Genomic DNA, 24,622 nt, shown 5'->3' with positions numbered 1-24,622 from the left:
CACTCACCTGACGCACAACGCACTCACCTGCACCACAACGGACTCACCTGCACCACAACGCACTCACCTGACGCACAACGCACTCACCTGATCCACAACACACTCACCTGCACCACAACGCACTCACCTGAACCACAACACACTCACCTGATTCACAACACACTCACCTGATGCACAACACACTCACCTGAAGCACAAAAAACTCACCTGAACCACAACGCACTCACCTGCACCACAACACACTCACCTGAACCACAATGCACTCACCTGAACCACAACACACTCACCTGATTCACAACACACTCACCTGAACCACAACACACTCACCTGAACCACAACACACTCACCTGAACACAACACACTCACCTGAACCACAACACACTCACCTGAACCACAACACACTCACCTGAACCACAACGCACTCACCTGCACCACAACTTACTCACCTGCACCACAACACACTCACCTGAACCACAACACACTCACCTGAACCACAACTTACTCACCTGAACCACAACACACTCACCTGCACCACAACACACTCACCTGCACAAAAACGCACTCACCTGAACTACAACACACTCACCTGCACCACAACTTACTCACCTGCACCACAACACACTCACCTGCACCACAACACACTCACCTGAACCACAACGCACTCACCTGAACCACAACGCACTCACCTGCACCACAACACACTCACCTGGACTGCAACACATTCACCTGGACTACAACACACTCACTAGTTCTACAACACACTCACCTGAACCACAACACACTCACCTGAACCACAACAAACTCACCTGAACCACAACAAACTCACCTGAACCACAACGGACTCACCTGAACCACAACACACTCACCTGCACCACAACGCACTCACCTGAACCACAACACACTCACCTGATGCACAACGCACTCACCTGAACCACAACACACTCACCTGAAGCACAAAAACTCACCTGAACCACAACGCACTCACCTGAACCACAACACACTCACCTGATTCACAACACACTCACCTGATGCACAACGCACTCACCTGAACCACAACACACTCACCTGAAGCACAAAAAACTCACCTGCACCACAACGCACTCACCTGAACCACAACACACTCACCTGAACCACAACACACTCACCTGAACCACAACACACTCACCTGAACCACAACGCACTCACCTGCACAACGCACTCACCTGCACCACAACAGCCTCACCTGAACCACAACGCACTCACCCTGCACCACAACACACTCACCTGCACCACAACGCACTCACCTGCACCACAACAAACTCACCTGAACCACAACGCACTCACCTGAACCACAACAAACTCACCTGAACCACAACACACTCACCTGCACCACAACACACTCACCTGAACCACAACACACTCACCTGCCCCACAACACACTCACCTGAACCACAACGCACTCACCTGCACCACAACACACTCACCTGAACCACAACACACTCACCTGCCCCACAACACACTCACCTGAACCACAACACACTCACCTGAACAACAACACACTCACCTGAACCACAACAAACTCACCTGAACCACAACGCACTCACCCTGCACCACAACACACTCACCTGAACCACAACACACTCACCTGAACCACAACTTACTCACCTGAACCACAACACACTCACCTGCACCACAACACACTCACCTGCACAAAAACGCACTCACCTGAACTACAACACACTCACCTGCACCACAACTTACTCACCTGCACCACAACACACTCACCTGCACCACAACTTACTCACCTGCACCACAACACACTCACCTGAACCACAACACACTCACCTGAACCACAACTTACTCACCTGAACCACAACTTACTCACCTGAACCACAACACACTCACCTGCACCACAACACACTCACCTGCACAAAAACGCACTCACCTGAACTACAACACACTCACCTGCACCACAACACACTCACCTGAACCACAACGCACTCACCTGCACCACAACACACTCACCTGAACCACAACACACTCACCTGAACCACAACACACTCACCTGAACCACAACACACTCACCTGCACCACAACACACTCACCTGCACCACAACACACTCACCTGAACCACAACGCACTCACCTGAACCACAACGCACTCACCTGCACCACAACACACTCACCTGAACCACAACGCACTCACCTGCACCACAACACACTCACCTGCACCACAACTTACTCACCTGCACCACAACACACTCACCTGAAGCACAACAAACTCACCTGAAGCAAAACACACTCACCTGCACCACAACACACTCACCTGCACCACAACACACTCACCTGAACCACAACACACTCACCTGAACCACAACACACTCACCTGAACCACAACACACTCACCTGCACCACAACACACTCACCTGCACCACAACACACTCACCTGCACAAAAACGCACTCACCTGAACTACAACACACTCACCTGCACCACAACTTACTCACCTGCACCACAACACACTCACCTGCACCACAACTTACTCACCTGCACCACAACACACTCACCTGAACCACAACACACTCACCTGAACCACAACTTACTCACCTGAACCACAACTTACTCACCTGAACCACAACACACTCACCTGCACCACAACACACTCACCTGAACCACAACGCACTCACCTGAACCACAACACACTCACCTGAACCACAACTTACTCACCTGCACCACAACACACTCACCTGAACCACAACACACTCACCTGAACCACAACTTACTCACCAGAACCACAACACACTCACCTGCACCACAACTTACTCACCTGCACCACAACACACTCACCTGAACCACAACTTACTCACCTGCACCACAACACACTCACCTGCACCACAACACACTCACCTGAACCACAACACACTCACCTGCACCACAACGCACTCACCTGAACCACAACACACTCACCTGAACCACAACGCACTCACCTGAACCACAACACACTCACCTGAACCACAACACACTCACCTGAACAACACTCACCTGAACCACAACGCACTCACCTGAACCACAACGCACTCACCTGAACCACAACGCACTCACCTGCACCACAACGCACTCACCTGAACCACAACACACTCACCTGGACTGCAACACACTCACCTGAACCACAACACACTCACCTGAACCACAACGCACTCACCTGAAGCACAACAAACTCACCTGAAGCAAAACACACTCACCTGAACCACAACACACTCACCTGAACCACAACACACTCACCTGAACCACAACACACTCACCTGCACCACAACACACTCACCTGAACCACAACGCACTCACCTGAACCACAAACTACTCACCTGAACCACAACGCACTCACCTGCACCACAACACACTCACCTGCACCACAACGCACTCACCTGCACCACAACACACTCACCTGAACCACAACACACACACCTGGACAACAACACACTCACCTGAACCACAACGCACTCACCTGCACCACAACATACTCACCTGGACTACAACACACTCACCTGGACAACAACACACTCACCTGAACCACAACGCACTCACCTGCACCACAACATACTCACCTGGACTACAACACACTCACTAGTTCTACAACACACTCACCTGGACTACGAGACACTGGACGTCAACACACTCACCTGAACAACAAAGCACTCACCTGAACAACAACACACTGACCTGAACCAGAGGAGGAACGTTCCTGCATTATTTCCTTTCTGTTGTGGCTGGATGTCGGGCCCAAGTTTATGTTTACACCCAATGTCTGTGTCCATGTATTTATATTGTGCATTAGTCGTATGTCCTGTGATTCTCATGTATGGAAGATCTGTCTGGACTGTATACAGAACAATACTTTTCACTGTACCTCGGTACAATAAACAAATCCATATACTTGAGATTGGACAGGAAGAGGAAGAAGTTATAAAAGAGATAATTTAGATATCCAACACTATTTTTGAGAACTTAAGGAAAAAGGAGGAATGTGAAGAGAATGATGCTGACATGTAAAACTCATCTTCACTAGTGGAGAGATAACAGGCTGACCCTGAGTTGAGGGAGGGAGTGAGGCTCCATCAGAACCTCAGAGTTCCTTGCCCCTCTTTTTGAATCACAGTCATTCTTGAGATTCCAGCTTTCTAGTTTTGCTAGTTTTCATGAATGATTTTCCAGTGAAGATCTTACTTACGGGATGGATGTCGATGAAAAGTGCGTGATCTTTCTCATTAGGGTGTAATCCATTGATAGCCTCCCACAGGACTGGATCAGCATTGTAGAAGTGTGGGTGTGACAAGAAGATTTGTGCATCTGATAATGAAAAGCGTATAGTTACTCCAAACTAAACCACTACTGTTCTTCACAAGTGAATTGTGCAATTATAAATAACAAAGCAACCCATTCCTGTAAGTGGCTGAAGGATAAAAATCAGCTGAGCATTTCATTGAGGAATTTTAAAACTGAACTGGAACCCTGAACTTGCATGTTTGTGTCGTCTGTTTTTGCTTCATCTCCCTTCATAGAAACTTAGAAAATAGGAGCAGAACGAGGTCATCGAGCTTCACCAGATTCATCTGGTTGATCAGATCCACCTCTTGATATTTGACCCTTATTCCCACTGAACTGCTGGAGATCCAGCTTCCCCTGCTAATGTCCATGTTAACTAACATTCTCAATGGTTCTCTTCTTTCACGTACTGACCCTCTACCCTTGAAATCGCTTCTCACCTCAAAATAACTACAACCCCCCCACGCTGACAAATGACAGCGCCATTGCCAAGCTGCCTTTCAATCAGAAATCCTTCCATCATTCCCACCCCCCAAGTGTGTGTCTGATATCTTTCATGGAGACCAGCGTTTGATGTCTCTGCTCACGGCACCAAAACAGCTCTCATCAAAGTCACAACAGATATCCTATATGACAAATGTGAACGCTTTTCCCAATCTTTTGACAAAGTTACCAAATCATCCTCCTGTTATGGGCCAGGGTTTAGAGAACCCCAAAGTGTATCATGGAGTTCACCTGACCGACTTCACAACCCTTTGGGTGAAGAAGTTCCTCCTAAACTCAGTCCTAAATCTACTTCCCCTTATTTTGAGGCTATGCCCCCTAGTTCTGCTGTCACCCGCCAGTGGAAACAACCTGCCCGCATCTATCCTATCTATTCCCTTCATAATTTTATCTCTTTCTATAAGATCCCCCCTCATCCTTCTAAATTCCAATGAGTACAGTCCCAGTCTACTCAACCTCTCCTCATAATCCAACCCCTTCAGCTCTGGGATTAACCTAGTGAATCTCCTCTGCACACCCTCCAGCGCCAATACGTCCTTTCTCAAATAAGGAGACCAAAACTGAACACAATACTCCAGGTGTGGCCTCACTAACACCTTATACAATTGCAGCATTACCTCCTGAGGCACTCTCAATTACGACGTGAAAGCGAGGTCAGTAATCAAAGGCTTTAATAAACAGAGAACAGGGCAGCATCCAAGAGAAGTGTGCTCGCAAAATGGAGTCTCATCTTAAATACTGTTTCCAAGGGGCGTAGCCAGAAGCGGAGTCCCCCAGGGTTCCAAGCCTCTTAAAGGGGCAATGTATTCCGATCATCACATTCACCCCCTGTTTAAAAAAAACACATAGTCCGTCGGGGATGAAGTGTTTTTAAATTATAAGTTCAGTCTTTGTGGTGGTCTGATAGTCCGTGCTGACTTTCGCCGCTCCGATGGTGGCGCCGTGGATGCGGTCGGTTCCGATGGTGTTCTATCCGGGAGCACGGTTGACTAAAGCTTTGCCCGCCTTGGAGAGGGGGGGTATCAGGGGTGATTAGGGTGGTCGGTGCCGGTGCCAGCTGGGGGGCAGGGGGCGCTATGGAGGGTGGCGCTATCGAAGTCGGCGGTGCCGGTGTCGGCTGGGGGGCAGGGGGCGCTATGGGGGGGGCGCTGTCGAAGTCGGCGGCCGGTGGGAGGGTCGGTGGAGTCGGTGGGAGAGCCAACGGGTGCCAGGTCTCGCAGGGATACTGTATCCTGCCTGCCGTCGGGGTGCTCGACGTAGGCATAACGAGGGTTTGCATGCAGCAGGTGGACCCTCTCGACTATTGGATCTGTTTTATTGCTCCTCACATGCCTCCGGAGTAGGACTGGACCCGGAGTCGTCAGCCAGGGTGGAAGCGAGACTCCAGAGGTGGACTTCCTGGGGAAGACAAACAAACGATTATGAGGGGTCTCGTTCGTGGCCGTACAGAGGAGCGACCTAATGGAGTGCAGGGCATCGGGTAGGACCTCCTGCCAGCGGGCGATAGGGAGACTCCTTGACCGTAGGGCTAGGAGGACAGCCTTCCAAACTGTCGCGTTCTCCCTCTCCACTTGCCCGTTTCCCCGCGGGTTATAGCTCGTCGTCCTGCTCGAGGCGATGCCCTTGCTGAGCAGGTACCGACGCAGCTCATCGCTCATGAACGATGTACCCCGGTCGCTGTGGATATAAGCGGGGAAACCAAACAGAGCGAAGATGCTGCGCAGTCCCTTGATCACGGGGGCGGAGGTAGTATCGGGGCAGGGGACAGCAAAAGGGAGGCGGGAGAATTCATCGATGACGGTGAGGAAATAGATTTTGCGGTTGTTGGACGGGAGAGGCCCTTTGAAGTCCACGCTTAGTCGCTCAAAGGGCCCAGAGGCTTTTATCAGGCGGGCCTTGTCTGGTCGATAGAATTGCAGTTTGCATTCCGCACAGATCTGGCATGCCTTAGTCATGGCCTTGACCTCCCCTGTGGAGTAGGGTAGGTTGTGGGACTTGATGAAGTGGGCAAGCCGGGTGACCCCCGGGTGGCAGAGGTCATCGTGGATGGCTCTCAGGCGGTCCAATTGCGCGTTGGCGCACGTCCCGCGGGACAGGGCATCTGGGGACTCGTTGAGCTTCCCCGGGCGATAATTAATATCGTACGTATAGGTGGAGAGCTCTATTCTCCACCTCAGAATCTTGTCGTTCTTTATTTTGCCCCGTTGTGCGTTATCGAACATAAAGGCGACCGACCGTTGGTCGGTGACGAGGGTGAACCTCCTACCGGCTAGGTAGTGCCTCCAGTGTCGCACGGCCTCCACTATGGCTTGTGCCTCCTTCTCGACTGCAGAGTGTCGGATTTCCGAGGCGTTGAGGGTTCGGGGAAGAACGCTACTGGTCTGCCCGCTTGGTTGAGGGTAGCAGCCAGGGCGACGTCTGATGCGTCGCTTTCTACTTGGAAGGGGATGGCTTCGTCCACCGCGTGCATGGCGGCCTTGATGATGCCGGCCTTGATACGGCTGAAAGCCAACTGGGCCTCATCCGTCAGGGGAAAAACCGTGGTCTTAATGAGTGGCCGGGCTTTGTCCCCATATCTGGGGACCCACTGGGCGTAATAGGAGAAAAGCCCCAAGCACCGTTTGAGTGCCTTGAGGCTACGGGGGAGGGGGAGTTCCTTAAGGGGACGCATGCGGTCGGGGTCCGGGCCTAGGAACCCGTTCTCCACGACGTAGCCGAGGATGGCGAGCCGGGTTGTGTGGAACACGCATTTCTCTTTGTTGTAGGTGAGGTTGAGGGCCCGGGCAGTCTGGAGGAACCTCCTCAGGTTTGCGTCGTGCTCCTGCTGGTCATGGCCGCAGATGGTGACGTTGTCCAAGTACGGGAAGGTCACCCGTAAGCCGTACTGGTCCACCATTTGATCCATCGCCCTCTGGAAAACGGAGACTCTGTTTGTAACACCAAAGGGTACCCTGAGGAAGTGAAACAGCCGACCGGCTGCTTCAAAAGCCGTGTAGGGGCGGTCCTCTGAGCGAATAGGGAGTTGGTGGTAGGCCGATTTGAGGTCAACCGTGGAGAATACCCGATACTGGGCAATTTGAGTCACCATTTCAGCTATTCGGGGAAGTGGGTAAGCATCGAGTTGTGTGAAGCGGTTTATTGTCTGTCTATAATCCACAGCCATGCGTTGCTTTTCCCCGGAGCGGACTACTAATACCTGGGCCCTCCAAGGGCTGTTGCTGGCCTCTATGACCCCCTCTTTTAGTAGCCGCTGAACCTCTGACTTGATAAAAGTCCTGTCTTGGGTACTGTACCGGCGACTCTTGGTGGCGATGGGCTTACAGTCGGGAGTGAGGTTCGCGAAGAGGCGGGGTGGCGCAACTTTGAGTGTCGCCAGGCTGCAGACTGTGAGTGGGGGCAGGGGTCCGCCGAACTTCAGTGTCAGGCTCCGGTGGCTGCACTGAAAGTCGAGGCCAAGCAGCAGGGGGGGGGGGGCAGAGTTGAGGTAAGATGTAAAGTTTAAAACGGGAGTATTTCGCGCCTTGAATTGTGAGGTCAGCGACACAATACCCCGTGATTTGAACCAAATGGGACCCTGAGGCGAGGGCGATAGTTTGGGAGGCGGGGTGGATGCGCAGGGAGCAGCGCCTTACCGTGTCTGGGTGGATAAAGCTCTCCGTGCTCCCGGTGTCGAACAGGCAGGGAGTGTCTTGGCCGTTGATTCGCACCCACATCATCGAGTTTTGCAGGTGTTTCGTCCGCGATTGACCAAGCGTGATCGCTCCGAGTTGCGGGCCGTCAGAGTCGAACTCACAAAATGGCCGCCCAGAGTCACAAGATGGCCGCCGCCGCCGGTCGCACGTGTCGGGTTTCGAAGATGGCCGCCGCCAAGATGGCCGCTCCCATGACTCGCACGAGGTCGATGACGCGTCAGAAGTGGGCGTGTCTGGCCGCAGTGCAGCCGCGTTGCGGGGTCTGTGGGGCCGGGAGCTTGATTTCTGGGCCTGGTGAGGGTTTCGTTTGCGGCCTTTGGGCCCAGCCAGGCAGACTTTCGCGAAGTGCCCTTTCTTCCCGCAGTCGTTGCAGGTCGCAGATCGGGCCGGACAACGCTGACGTGGGTGCTGGCCTTGCCTACAGAAATAGCATGGGGAGCCCCCGGAGTGAGCGGATCGACGCGTGGCACAGGCCTGTAGCGTGGCCGAGTCTGGAGGGGATCGAGAGGGATTGGTAAGGTCCACGGAGTACGTACGGAGGTTACGGTGGCTGCAGGTTGAGAGCAAATGCCTGCCGTGTACCTCGTTAGTAGTTTTTATGAAGCGTTTCTTCAATATTTCGATCGCCGCATCATAGGTCGTAGCGGTTTCGATCACGGCGGAGAGTCGGTGGCTCACCCGGCCATGTAGTAAGCGCAGCTTGCGAGCGCTGTCGACGCCAGACGGTGAGGAGTCCAGATAATCCTCAAAACACCGGAGCCAATGTTTAAAAATTTCCGAGGCTTCCGGCGTCCTGCCTTCCAGGTTGAGTTTCTCTGGTTCAGACCGCTGTCCATCTTGATGTGTACTGTTTATTAAATTGAGGCACTCTCAATTACGATGCGAAAGTTAGGTCAGTAATCAAAGGCTTTAATAAACAGTGAACAAGGCAGCATCCAAGAGAAGTGTGCTCGCAAAATGGAGTCTCATCTTAAATACTGTTTCCAGGGGGCGTAGCCAGAGGCGGAGTCCCCCAGGGTTCCAAGCCTCTTAAAGGGGCAAGGTATTCCGATCATCACACCTCCCTAGTCTTAAACTCCATCCCTCTAGCAATGAAGGACAAAATTCCATTTGCCTTCTTAATCACCTTGTTCTTGAAAATACAGAAAAATGTGTCATTTGAAACATGGAAGTCTGGCAATATCTGGTTTGAGAGGGTACAGGGAAAGATCCCACAAAAGTTTCATAGCAGCTTCAAAGAGCAGGGTTGTAAAATGCAGATTCTTGCTCACAAGCAGGCTAATCAAACACACCAGTCTCATGTGGTAAGCTAAAACAATGGCTCACACCTTCATGGAATGTAACTATCTCAGGAAGCATCTGAAAAAGCATGGATGAGAGTTTCAATTGCATTAAGTGACGAATGTTTAAAACAGGCAAGTCTTTCAAGTCATAACCAAGTTAAATTTTAGCATACCGCTAAAAGCAAAGTTTCACACCTTCATTGAAATAAACTCTCTTAGTAAACAGCTGGAAAGGATGGAAGATACTCAGTCAAATTTGGTGTCAAATTTAAAGTGTAAAATTCTATGAACATCAGGACAATTAAAAGAAAATTGGAGTCGACCTGTCTACGAGAAACATCATGTAAGTCAAAATCAAAGGCAAAGTTATGAGCTGGGGACAATTGGAAAATTAAACGATTTGAAATCACAGAATTAAAAGTAACACCTATTGAAACCAAAGCATTGTTTAATCAGATCTGAGAGGAGACGATATGCCCAAAATGTTGTAGTAAGATGTTTACATCAAAGATACTTTTAAACTATCAAAGTGAAACAAGCCCATTTACAATAAAGTCGTTAAAACTTAATAACTCTCAGAAAGAGAATATAAACCCAGGGAGCAGCAGCAACAAGCACAGAGGACAGGACAGAGGCAAACAGCAACAGGAGAGAAGGGGAGGAGAACTCAGAGAGAGAGAGAGAGCTCGGTCATGGGAAAGACAAGGCAAGCAGCCGAGTTTAAACAGTTATACATCTAAGGAAGACTAGAATTTAAACAGGAGTCAGAGTCAGCTGAGAGATAGCTAGCAGAGCCAGCTCTCACAGCTCGGTGCATGGGAAGAACAGGACACAGCAACCGAGTTCACCAGCGAATACAACTCAAGAAGACCAGATTTTAAGAAGATCGATTGCCAAGGTGGGCCTGAAGCAGCCAGAAGCAAGATCTTTTTTCCTTTCTGTAAAGAAAGTGTTTGCAGCTTTTAAAAGAAAAAATATAATAATAAAAATAACTTAACCTGAAAAAGTGGTTATTAGCTTACTTCACTTCCTTAATAACGCAGGACCCAGGACATCAATGCTATTAAGGGGTAAGTAGGTAAAATTCTTCGGTGAAGGTATGGGTTATACCGGGGGATAACTTGAAAAGATAGTTTGACCTGAATAGCACTCACAGAAGCCTGCACTGGAGTCAGGGAGTGAGAATCCCTGTTCACCATTTAGAATATCAACCTTTTTTTGGTATAGGGAGAATTCTAAGAATAGTGGTGAGTTTTAACTTCATGGCGCCCAGCGTGGAGGCCTAGAATATTAGAAGTTTCTAGGTAAAGTGAGCCTAGAATATTAGAAGTTTCTAGGTAAAGCGAGGCTAGAATATTAGAAGTTTCTAGTTAAGCAGAGTAGGGGCTAGAATATTAGAAGTTTCTAGTTCCCAAGAAACGGTTGGAATATTAGAAGTTTCTAACCGGCACAAAGGCTAGAATATTAGAAGTTTCTAGTCTATGTGTGAGTCAGACTTTACCTGCCGAGTTTAGTCTGGAAAGTCATGTGTGATTGGCTTTTGTAAGGATATTCTGTGGATCGAGGGGACTGAAGCTCAGGTTGGGTGTGAAAATCAGTAGACTAGAAGATACTGACCCTGAGAAAAAGTCTGCAAGACATTTTGGTGATAGCACTAAAGTCTTGCATCCGTTACTGGTAAAAGAGGCAAAAGAATAAATCATCCTCAGAGTAAGGCAGATTGTGCGGACATTTTCTGGAAAATAGGGACGCTTAGAATCTTCAGAAACCAATAACCAATCGACCCTTAACTAAAACAGGAAGATAGTGCCTTAGTCAGCCTTGGATAGGGCCCAGAAAGGGTACTTATCCTTAATTTCAGAGTGCACCTGAAAGGGACAACCAGGAACAGAAAAAAAATCCAAAAAATGGCAATTAGGGTAATTCTCTTGCCCTGGAATACAGTCAAGAGAGTTGAAACAATGAAACAAGAGTAGAAAAGCTTAACAGAGGCAAAAAAAACTCCTGCAGAAGTGAAACTTATCAGCATGGAGGGGTCTCAAATTTTGTTAAGAGTAACTGAAACCCTACAGAATAGAGGTCCAAGATCTCAGTGGATAAATGTGTGTTTAATAAGGATTTGTGAAATCCTGCAGAGTAAAGATCCAAGATCTGAGTGGATGAATGAGTGTGTGTATGTCTAATAAGGAATTGTGAATTTCTTTAAATGTTTGTACTTTTAAAAAATGTTGTGTTTTACAAAGCCGATTTTCACATAAATTGGAAGTTATAAATGGCAGGTAGAAATGTGATCAGTATTATGGGATAGTAAATCAGTATGTTCAGAACTAAATTGGTCTCAGAATAAACAGATAAAGAGTTTGTGCTGCTGCAGACTTTGAAATTGCTGCATTGAAGTTGACACTGCATGGCTCCGCAGGGTCCTAGTGCCCGCTGATCACAAACAGTCACTAGCAGAAATAATGATGTTTAGAATGTTAAATACATTGAAGAAGGAGCTTTAGAGAATAAATATATTGGACCAGAAGTTAGTTTGGAGAATTAATTGCAGTACCAGGAAATTAGTATCTGATTGCCGGAAAAGATTTAATACAAATTGATGCAGAAAAATTAAAATATTAAAACCAATTGACAATGACAGAAGGAGGCTTAACAGGCTTTAATTGTATGATGTACATCAATGATAAGGAAAATAAACCAGTTCAAAAAGAAATGGTAGCAAAAGAAATCCTGAAGTCCTGGAGAGGGCACTTCTGGGATAATCCAAATGAAGATAGAAAGTACAAATTAAAGAATAGGGCCCTCTCCACCCTTGGTCTGTTCATTTGATTTTTCAGATGGAAAAAATAAATAACAAACCAGTTCACAAGAAGGAAGAGAACTACGCTCCAGAGAAGAATCTTTTAGACAGGATTGGGGGGAAACTAATGATACAATTGGCTACATATTTGAGGGAATTAAATGACAGAACCCGGAGGAAAACGTTACGGGTTAGAAACAAATCAAAATATCAAATTATTACTGGACAGTGAAACCTCTGGTCAGACATCTCTAACTGGACATTAGCTGATGGATGATCTGTGGTCTCCATGGGGTATGTACTACACGGTGGAGTTATTAAGGGTCTCGGCAGACAGCAGCGACTGACGAGGAACCCCAACATGATAAATGACAATCATTTAAGAATTTTTGTAGCTTGATACCACGGCGGGAAAATTGTTACCAATGCGGCAAAACAATATTGCATTGAAGAGCTGTAATCGTTATTAAAAAAAAGAGAAATGTCATGTAAATTGATAGGGACTGCTATATGATAAGGGGGGTAGGTGTGCCATTAAAGAACTTGATCCGCATTTCTAAACTGTGAATGTTTTAATAGAGGGGTAGTTTAGTGTGTTTTCTTGATTTAACTACATAGAACATTACAAATAATATTGATGTTGTTTATATGCCATATTTAGTATGTAATGACTATTGGTCCCAAAGCCAAGAAGGGATGTTTCGATATTGTACCTTATTTCTAGTATTAAAATTGTGATAACAGTTGCAAATATGTAAAGTTGTAGCACACAGTCTATTTGTGTGGTTAGGTAATGAGTAATGTGTTAAGATAAGACTTAAGTTTTTTTACTATGTATTTAACAATAGGGAGAATTTATTTGGAAAAGTGACAGTTCAATGTGGGTTTTACAAATGCTGTAATGGAAAATATACACTTTCATGGTGCAAGGGAAATGATGACAGATGAAAGGGATTTGAAGGAAATTTGTCAGAAAGATATTCTCTCATGTAAACCAGGGGTTGGCAGACTTACATGATTCACGACAATGTTAGACATTAATGGGGAAGTTAGGAATACAAGCAGGATCAATTGAACCTTTTAAATTAATGAAACAAGGGAATCAGTGGGTGGTATATGATATCATAATTTACCATTCTAATCAGCAATGGAAAAGCAATTTGGATGACGGAAAAATGGGACACGTAACAGCCAGTGATGGACAAAAGACCTTTGTGGTTACTGATGGACTGAGTTGTGTGCTGTTTCTAAGGGACATGAGGAAGCTTCTACGGTGCTGCTATCCCAAGGAAGTAAAATGCTTTGGAGGTAGTGGAACACACGGAAAGCGATTATGTTACCTTCCTGAGCAACAACGGCTATGGTTCACGGTAATTGGACTTGAGGAAAAGAAAAGACTCTTATCGACACTGGTCTGAGATATGGATGCATTTACGTGTTGATTTTGGTGCACAATTTGAAATTGCAACACATGCATACAAATGATAAAGATCGGGGATATATGTTAGTACAATTGGATGGGGGGACAATTAGCCAAATTATATAGTTATGTTTCAAATGTCAAGACGGGGTGTTCTTGAAAATACAGAAAAATGTGTCATTTGAAACATGGAAGTCTGGCAATATCTGGTTTGAGAGGGTACAGGGAAAGATCCCACAAAAGTTTCATAGCAGCTTCAAAGAGCAGGGTTGTAAAATGCAGATTCTTGCTCACAAGCAGGCTAATCAAACACACCAGTCTCATGTGGTAAGCTAAAACAATGGCTCACACCTTCATGGAATGTAACTATCTCAGGAAGCATCTGAAAAAGCATGGATGAGAGTTTCAATTGCATTAAGTGACGAATGTTTAAAACAGGCAAGTCTTTCAAGTCATAACCAAGTTAAATTTTAGCATACCGCTAAAAGCAAAGTTTCACACCTTCATTGAAATAAACTCTCTTAGTAAACAGCTGGAAAGGATGGAAGATACTCAGTCAAATTTGGTGTCAAATTTAAAGTGTAAAATTCTATGAACATCAGGACAATTAAAAGAAAATTGGAGTCGACCTGTCTACGAGAAACATCATGTAAGTCAAAATCAAAGGCAAAGTTATGAGCTGGGGACAATTGGAAAATTAAACGATTTGAAATCACAGAATTAAAAGTAACACCTATTGAAACCAAAGCATTGTTTAATCAGATCTGAGAGGAGACGATATGCCCAAAATGTTGTAGTAAGATGTTTACATCAAAGATACTTTTAAACTATCAAAGTGAAACAAGCCCATTTACAATAAAGTCGTTAAAACTTAATAACTCTCAGAAAGAGAATATAAACCCAGGGAGCAGCAGCAACAAGCACAGAGGACAGGACAGAGGCAAACAGCAACAGGAGAGAAGGGGAGGAGAACTCAGAGAGAGAGAGAGAGCTCGGTCATGGGAAAGACAAGGCAAGTAGCCGAGTTTAAACAGTTATACATCTAAGGAAGACTAGAATTTAAACAGGAGTCAGAGTCAGCTGAGAGATAGCTAGCAGAGCCAGCTCTCACAGCTCGGTGCATGGGAAGAACAGGACACAGCAACCGAGTTCACCAGCGAATACAACTCAAGAAGACCAGATTTTAAGAAGATCGATTGCCAAGGTGGGCCTGAAGCAGCCAGAAGCAAGATCTTTTTTCCTTTCTGTAAAGAAAGTGTTTGCAGCTTTTAAAAGAAAAAATATAATAATAAAAATAACTTAACCTGAAAAAGTGGTTATTAGCTTACTTCACTTCCTTAATAACGCAGGACCCAGGACATCAATGCTATTAAGGGGTAAGTAGGTAAAATTCTTCGGTGAAGGTATGGGTTATACCGGGGGATAACTTGAAAAGATAGTTTGACCTGAATAGCACTCACAGAAGCCTGCACTGGAGTCAGGGAGTGAGAATCCCTGTTCACCATTTAGAATATCAACCTTTTTTTGGTATAGGGAGAATTCTAAGAATAGTGGTGAGTTTTAACTTCAACCTGTTGCACCTGTAAACCAACCTTCTGTGGCTCATGCACTAGCACACCCAGGTCTCTCTGCACAGCGGCATGCTTTAATATTTTATCATTTAAATAATAATCCCGTTTGCTGTTATTCCTAATGGATAACCTCACATTTGTCAACATTAACTTGATGAACTTCTGCCCACTTTTCATCCGCCTGCATATGTAAAGGTCTCCACTTTCTCATCAAGACATCACTTTTACCGTAATAACACTCTGGTAAAGGCTCAGATTCCTCTTCCGTGTATGCTTTCTGATACATCAGTTTCATTTCTACACCTTTCTGTTGTAACTCCGCCAATTCTCCTGAACTAAAAATATCCGCCTCATCCTCCGCCTGTTCTTGTTCTTTTTCAACCATCTGATCAAAAATCGTTTCTGATAATTGCACTTCAACTTCAACTTCACTCTTTGATTTCTCCTCTTGTCTTAACCTGTGACTTTGCGACCTTGTTACTACACAATCCGGAAAAATCCCAGGATATTCGTACTTCAACATTTCCGTTGCCTGATTTTCCACTGGCTTTCCAACCACAGTAGGCATCACTCCCACCTGCGATCCAGCTATATCATTACCCAAGATAAACTGTATTCCTGGACAAGATAGTTTATCTATTACTCCTGCTACCACTTCACCACTCTTCACTGGACTTTCCAACCTCACCTTATATAATGGAACACTACTCCTCTCACCCTGAATTCCACATATTACCACTTTTTCTGGCAACATTCTTCCCAAACTACATAATTCCTCATCTCTTACCATTAAAGATTGACTAGCCCCTCTATCTCTTAAAAGTGTGACTTCTTTCCCTGCTCCTCCTGATACACGAGTAGACTTTACCCACACAAGTAAATTCTTTAAAGAGATCTGGCACCTTCTTATCAACCACCTGTTGATCAGACTGTACAATCTTTTGCACCTCCTTCGCTTCACTTGGGCTTTCCTTTACCACTTTAACAAACCCCACTGTCTTATTCTGTTTTACCACATCAGCCTTCCCAGGGCTTTTCTTCAACCACCAACACTGTGACTATACATGGCCTAGTTTATTACAGTGAAAACATTTGAAACTTTTCATTTCGCTTCCACCCTCCTGGATTTATTTTTTAGTCTGAGGTACACTCTCCTTATTATCTCCCATCAGATTATCTTTGCCTCTACCACTTGAGTAATTCTCATGTCCCCAGTTTCTAACCCTCGCAGGCTGAAACTGATGTCGGAAACCAAGCTTTGATTTATGAACTAATTCATAATAATCTGCCATTTCTGCTGCTAATCTCGCAGTTTTAACCCTCTGCTCTTCCACATGAGTTTGCACTACATCAGGAATTGAAGTTTTAAACTCCTCCAAAAGTATAATTTCTCTGAGAGCTTCATACGCTTGGTCTATTTTCAAAGCCCTTATCCACCTGGCAAAATTACTCTGTTTGAGCCTTTCAAACTGCATGTATGTTTGATCACATGTTTTCCTTAAATTTCTAAACCTTTGTCTGTAGGCTTCAGGCACTAGTTCATATGCATCTAAGATGGAATTTTTCACCTCCTCATGCGTCCTAGATACCTCCTCTGATAGTGATGCAAACACTTCACTAGCCCTACCTATCAGCTTTGTTTGAATCAGTAATACCCACATGTCCTGTGGCCATTTCATTTGTTTAGCCACCTTTTCAAATGAAATGAAAAAGGCTTTGACCTCCTTCTCATCAAACCTTGGCAATGCTTGGCCATATTTAAATAGATCCTCACCAAGCCTTCAACTTTGACGCTCTTTCTCACAATCCTCATCACTATCATCCAACTGTACGTTTCCCTTTACGCATGCCAATTTTAATTGACTTTCATGTTTCATGGCCATTTTCTGAAGTTCAAACTCTCTTTATCTTTTTCCCTGATCTGTATTTCCCTTTCTTTTTCTTTCTGTTCTGCGAGGGCTATTCTTTCTTTTCTCTATTCTTCTCTCTCCTTTTCTTTTTCCTCTCTCTCTTTCTCTTTCGTATTCAAGCCGCTTTAATTCTTTCTCATGTTCCATTTGTTTAATTTGTAACTGAATTTTTGCCATTTCCAATGAGTCAGACTGTATCTCAGGCAACTTTAAATGCTTAGCCACCGCCATAATTACCTCACCTTTTCACATTTTGTCAGGTAATGTTAACTGCAATGTTTTTGCCAAATCTAACAGTCTGCTTTTAGTCTCTGTCCGTAAGGTACTGCGTGTGACCGTCTCCACCCCCAAAAACTTCAGAGCCTCTGAAAGAGCCATTGTCCACAATATACTCCCCACTTAAACTGGAATACCACACCTGAAAAGCAACCACAATATGCTCACCCCTCACTGTCTTTAAGTTCACAAAGCCAATCCAATGGATAGACATTTATCCCCCTCGAGCCCCCAATTTGTTATGCGCCAGGGTTTAGAGAACCCCAAAGTTCACCTCACCCACAACTTTTAATAGATTGTGGTATGGGGAGCATATGGCCCACTCTACAGGTGTGGTACAGCAGAAAAGTAATTTTTAAAGCAAAACAATGTTTATTGTTAACATTTTTGAAACATACAGTGAACAACTTAGCAACCATTACTGCAAATACAGCCCCCAAAGAATACAACACTAAGTGATCATGGCTCGGCACAACATCGAGGGCCGAAGGGCCTGTTCTGTGCTGTACTGTTCTATGTTCTATGTTCTAATCCTTAATAACGTCCCAAACAACATCAACACTTACGGAGAATCCAGTCCTCACGTCGGGAAAGCTGGATGACCCTGTCTCAGTCTGCTACCCTCTGAAGGAATACACCATTGGACTATTGATTCTGGACACACACAAAACCACAACTGGTATTTTTGCTGTGGCCTTGTTCTCCCCCTTATTTTCTGCTATTTTGAGTTTGCTGTGGGATTATTAATTGAGGATTGGAACATTCCAAACTGGAGATAATACGCCACCATTTATAAAGGGGAAATCAGTAATCAAAACACTTTCTGTTTACAGATTATGAGAGATGTTATCGGGGCTTTTTAAATGAATCCTTCTCCTGTCCATATCAAATCATCGCTGTCAGGATCAATATAAAAGAAAACCATAGAATTATAGAATCCGTACAGTGCAGAAGGAGACCATTTGGCCCATCGAGTTAGCACCAACCCTCTGAAAGAGCATCCTAACCCACTCCCCCGCCTTATCCCTGCAACCCCTTAACCTATCGTACAGATCCCTGAGCACTAAGGGCAATTTAGCATGGCCAATCCACCTAAACCTGCACATCTTTGGACTGTGGGAGGAAACAGGAGCACCCGGAGGAAACCCACGCACACACGGGGAGGATATGCAGACTCCGCACAGACAGTGACCCAAGCCGGGAATCGAACCTGGGACCCTGGAGCTGTGAGGCAGCAATGCCAACCACTGTGGAAAAGTTGAAGTGCTAATATGATTTCTTGTATCCAGCTGGTTTTATTTTTATTGTGCATTATACAGGTTTCTATACTCACAGTCTCTGCACAAGCTGACATTCAGCACCCCGGACTCTCTGCATGGACAGAAGCCTTCATTCGGGGGATACACTGTCCCATTCGCAAACATCGTCTTCGGAGCAACATATCGGAAAGAGGGTAACCCATAGATCCTGCCTGATCGCTGGTAAATTAACTCCAATGACCTGTTGAAATTTAAAAGTAAAACTGTCTAAGAATCAATTTCCTGCCAATTTTAGAATTGCAAAATGAAATAATCAACCAGTGTGCCAGTGCCAGCCAGTGTGCCAGTGCCAACCAGCATGCCAGTGCCAGCCAGTGTGCCAGTGCCAGCCAGTGTGCCAGTGCCAACCAGCGTGCCAGTTCCAGCCAGTGTGCCAGTGCCAACCAGTGTGCCAGTGCCAACCAGCGTGCCAGTGCCAGCCAGTGTGCCAGTGTCTGTTTACTGACGTGTGTGGTTTTGTGTTTTAAAGTGACCATCGCTCAATACATTACACAACATGGCAAACACACTCCAAACATGGCAAACACAGTCCAAATACAGCCCAAACACACTCCAAACACAGAAAACACAGTCCAAACACAGCCCAAACATGGCAAACATAGTACAAACATGGCAAACAAGTCCAAACACAGGCCAAACATGGTGAACACAGTACAAAGACATCAAATACAGTCTAAACATGGCAAGCACAGTCCAAACATGTCAAACACAGTTCAAACATGGTTAACACAGTCCAAACATGTAAAGCACAGTCCAATTGGGCAATATCTGTGGAGAATGAAAGAGACAAAATTGGATGGCCCCTGGTATTGTGAGGCGATGATCACGATGGGAAATTTTAATCCCTATCCAATTGAAGAGTTGCAGGAAAAGCACATATTCCGACATCCGCCCACTCATTTCCAGGATTAATAGAACATAGAACAGTACAGCACAGAACAGGCCCTTCGGCCCTCAATGTTGTGCCGAGCCATGATCACCCTACTCAAACCCACGTATCCACCCTATACCCGTAACCCAACAACCCCCCCTTAACCTTACTTTATTAGGACACTACGGGCAATTTAGCATGGCCAATCCACCTAACCTGCACATCTTTGGACTGTGGGAGGAAACCGGAGCACCCGGAGGAAACCCACGCAAACAGGGGGAGGACGTGCAGACTCCACACAGACAGTGACCCAGCCGGGAATCGAACCTGGGACTCTGGAGCTGTGAAGCATTTATGCTAACCACCATGCTACCCTGCTGCCCCTGTGGTGGGCCTCCTGTCCTGATCGTCTTTGCTGATATCTGACTCCCCGCTTTCCCAGGAGTGGCCCCTAGCTTCACATCAGCCTGTTGTTGGAGGGAGTTATCAGATTGTAGACAGCCAATTCTGGAGAGAGAGAGAGTTACCACCTTCTCACAGCAGCCTTTTGGTGAGGGTTGACTGGATATTCCTGGAGTGAGGTGGTTCGATTCCCCATCCAGCTACAATGGAACCTGGTGCTGGGAGAAACATTCCAATGAGGCGATGTCCAATCAATGGAGTTTAATTTGAGTAAATGTGAGGTGATGCATTTTGGTAGATCAAGGGGCAGCACGGTGGCAATGTGGATAGCACAATCACTTCACAGCTCCAGCGTCCCAGGTTCGATTCCGGCTTGGGTCACTGTCTGTGCAGAGTCTGCACATCCTCCCAGTGTGTGCGTGGGTTTCCTCCGGGTGCTCCGGTTTCCTCCCACAGTCCAAAGATGTGCAGGTCAGTGCTCACCTACCTCCAGATCTAACACCTGGCCTGGTTCATTACCCAAAACCAAATCCTCTTGTTGGCCTGTCAACATAGTGTCAGGAAACCCTCCTGCACACATTGTACAAAGAACGACCCATCTAATGTACTCGAACTATATCTTTTCCAGTCAATATTTGGAAAGTTAAAGTCTCCCATAACAACTACCCTGTTACTTTCGCTCTTTTCCAGAATCATCTTCGCCATCCTTTCCTCTACATCCCTAGAACTATTAGGTGGCCTATAGAAAACTCCCAACAGGGTGACCTCTCCTTTCCTGTTTCTAACCTCAGCCCATACTACCTCGGAAGAAGAGTCCCCATCTAGCATCCTTTCCGCCACCATAATACTGTCCTTGACTAGCAGCGCCACACCTCCCCCTCTTTTGCCCCCTTCTCTGAGCTTACTAAAACACCTAAACCCCGGAACCTGCAACAACCATTCCTGTCCCTGCTCTATCCATGTCTCTGAAATGGCCACAACATCGAAGTCCCTAATGAACCAGGCCAGGTGTTAGATCTGGAGGTAGGTGAGCACTTTGGAGACAGTGACCACAATTCGGTGACCTTTACATTAGTGATGGAAAGGGATAAGTATACCCCGCAGGGCAAGAGTTATAGCTGGGGGAAGGGCAATTATGATGCCATTAGACATGACTTAGGATGTGTAGGTTGGAGAAGTAGGCTGCAAGGGTTGGGCACACTGGATATGTGGAGCTTGTTCAAGGAACAGCTATTGCGTGTTCTTGATAAGTACGTACCAGTCAGGCAGGGAGGAAGGGGTAGAGCGAGGGAACCATGGTTTACCAAAGAAGTGGAATCTCTTGTTAAGAGGAAGAAGGAGGCCTATGTGAAGATGAGGCGTGAAACTTTAGTTGGGGCGCTTGATAGTTACAAGGAAGCGAGGAAGGATCTAAAGAGAGAGCTAAGACGAGCAAGGAGGGGACATGAGAAGTCTTTGGCAGGTAGGATCAAGGAAAACCCGAAAGCGTTCTATAGGTATGTCAGGAATAAAAGAATGACTAGGGTAAGAGTAGGGCCAGTCAAGGACAGTGGTGGGAAGTTGTGTGTGGAGGCTGAGGAGATAAGCGAGATACTAAATGAATACTTTTCGTCAGTATTCACTCAGGAAAAAGATAATTTTGTGGAGGAGAATGCTGAGACCCAGGCTATTAGAATAGATGGCATTGAGGTGCGTAGGGAAGAAGTGTTGGCAATTCTGGACAAGGTGAAAATAGATAAGTCCCCGAGGCCTGATGGGATTTATCCTAGGATTCTCTGGGAAGCCAGGGAAGAGATTGCTGAGCCTTTGGCTTTGATTTTTATATCATCATTGGCTACAGGAATAGTGCCAGAGGACTGGAGGATAGCAAATGTGGTCCCTTTGTTCAAGAAGGGATGTAGAGATAACCCCAGTAACTATAGACCGGTGAGCCTCACGTTTGTTGTGGGTAAAGTCTTGGAGAGGATTATAAGAGATACGATTTATAATCATCTAGATAGGAATAATATGATTAGGGATAGTCAGCATGGTTTTGTGAAGGGTAGGTTATGCCTCACAACCCTTATCGAGTTCTTTGAGAAGGTGACTGAACAGGTAGACGAGGGTAGAGCAGTTGATGTGGTGTATATGGATTTCAGTAAAGCGTTTGATAAGGTTCCCCACGGTCGGCTATTGCAGAAAATACGGAGGCTGGGGATTGAGGGTGATTTAGAGATGTGGATCAGAAATTGGCTAGTTGAAAGAAGACAGAGGGTGGTGGTTGATGGGAAATGTTCAGAATGGAGTTCAGTTACGAGTGGCGTACCACAAGGATCTGTTCTGGGGCCGTTGCTGTTTGTCATTTTTATAAATGACATAGAGGAGGGCGCAGGAGGATGGGTGAGTAAATTTGCAGACGACACTAAAGTCAGTGGAGTTGTAGACAGTGTGGATGGATGTTGCAGGTTACAGAGGGAAATAGATAAGCTGCAGAGCTGGGCTGAGAGATGGCAAATGGAGTTTAATGTAGAGAAGTGTGAGGTGATTCACTTTGGAAAGAATAACAGGAATGCGGAATATTTGGCTAATGGTAAAATTCTTGGTGGTGTGGATGAGCAGAGGGATCTCGGTGTCCATGTACATAGATCCCTGAAAGTTGCCACCCAGGTTGATAGGGTTGTGAAGAAGGCCTATGGTGTGTTGGTCTTTATTAGTAGAGGGATTGAGTTCCGGAGCCATGAGGTCATGTTGCAGCTGTACAAAACTCTGGTACGGCCGCATTTGGAGTATTGCATACAGTTATGGTCGCCTCATTATAGGAAGGACGTGGAACAGGGGTGGGCAAACTACGGCCCGCCAAAGGTATTTCTGCGGCCCACCAAGTCATTAAAAAAAAAAAAATTTTTTTTTAAGGTTAATGGGGGGGGGGGGGGGCTGTTGGGTTACGGGTATAGTGTGGATACGTTGACTTGAGTAGGGTGATCATTGCTCGGCACAACATCGAGGGCCGAAGGGCCTGTTCTGTGCTGTACTGTTCTATGTTCTATATGAGGCGCCCAGAATCATAACCGGGTGAAGTAATTATTTTACTTAATATAGTATGCGGCCCTTTGTGAATTGTGAATTTCTGAATGTGGCCCTTGCACGGAAAAGTTTGCCCACCCCTGACGTGGAAGCTTTGGAACGGGTGCAGAGGAGATTTACCAGGATGTTGCCTGGTATGGAGGGAAAATCTTATGAGGAAAGGCTGATGGACTTGAGGTTGTTTTCGTTAGAGAGAAGAAGGTTAAGAGGTGACTTAATAGAGGCATACAAAATGATCAGAGGGTTAGATAGGGTGGACAGCGAGAGCCTTCTCCCGCGGATGGAGGTGGCTAGCACGAGGGGACATAGCCTTAAATTGAGGGGTAATAGATATAGGACAGAGGTCAGAGGTGGGTTTTTTACGCAAAGAGTGGTGAGGCCGTGGAATGCCCTACCTGCAACAGTAGTGAACTCGCCAACATTGAGGGCATTTAAAAGTTTATTGGATAAGCATATGGATGATAATGGCATAGTGTAGGTTAGATGGCCTTTAGTTTTTGACTTCCCATGTCGGTGCAACATCGAGGGTCGAAGGGCCTGTACTGCGCTGTATCGTTCTATGTTCTATGTTCTATGTTCTATGTTCTATGTTCTATGTTCTATAGTGGGGTGGGGGGGCAGTCCCCTTCAGAATTCAATTGTGATTCTGCTTAAATCAGATTGAGACAGTTTAAGTGCCTTTTACTCTATCTTGAATAATAAATTCCAGCATTTCCCACATGACTGATGTCAGATGAACGGGTCGCTATAGCAACTGTTTTTCTCTCCCTCCTTTCTTAAATAATTTGGTCGCATTTTCTACTTTCCAATTCTCGACCCTCTTTACATTATGAATGAATCTTACAATCATGGAATTTACAGTACAGAAAGAGTTCTTTCGGCCATCGAGTCTGCACCGACCCTCCAAACGTGCACCCTACCTAGGCCCACTCCCCTGCCCTAGCCCCCTAACCCCACCTAACCTGCGCATCTTTGGACTGTGGGAGGAAACCGGAGCACCCGGAGGAAACCCACACACACACAGGGAGAACGTGCAGACTTCGCACAGACAGTGACCCAAGCTGCAATTGAACCCGGGTCCCTGGCGCTGTGAGGCAGCAGTGCTAACCACTGTCCCACCGTGCCGCCCAAGGCACAGTGAAACATAGAAACATAGGAGCAGGAGGAGGCCATTCGGCCCTTCGAACTTGCTCAGCCATTCATTATGTTTATGG

The 24,622-nt window shown here is 46.3% G+C and overlaps 1 protein-coding gene across 1 annotated transcript in view; it reads right to left on the bottom strand.

Annotated features, from left to right (window-relative positions):
• Positions 1-24,622, bottom strand: part of LOC119966451 (scavenger receptor class B member 1-like) — a 115,639-nt gene that overhangs the window by 47,336 nt on the left and 43,681 nt on the right. Inside the window, 2 exon segments of the mRNA XM_038798192.1 lie at positions 4,203-4,321; positions 19,087-19,253. Of these exon segments, the coding sequence (XP_038654120.1) occupies positions 4,203-4,321; positions 19,087-19,253 (286 nt within the window).

Source organism: Scyliorhinus canicula, chromosome 1 (genome assembly GCF_902713615.1).
Source record: "Scyliorhinus canicula chromosome 1, sScyCan1.1, whole genome shotgun sequence".
NCBI lineage: Eukaryota > Metazoa > Chordata > Chondrichthyes > Carcharhiniformes > Scyliorhinidae > Scyliorhinus > Scyliorhinus canicula.
This window is presented reverse-complemented; position numbering and strand designations above follow the sequence as displayed.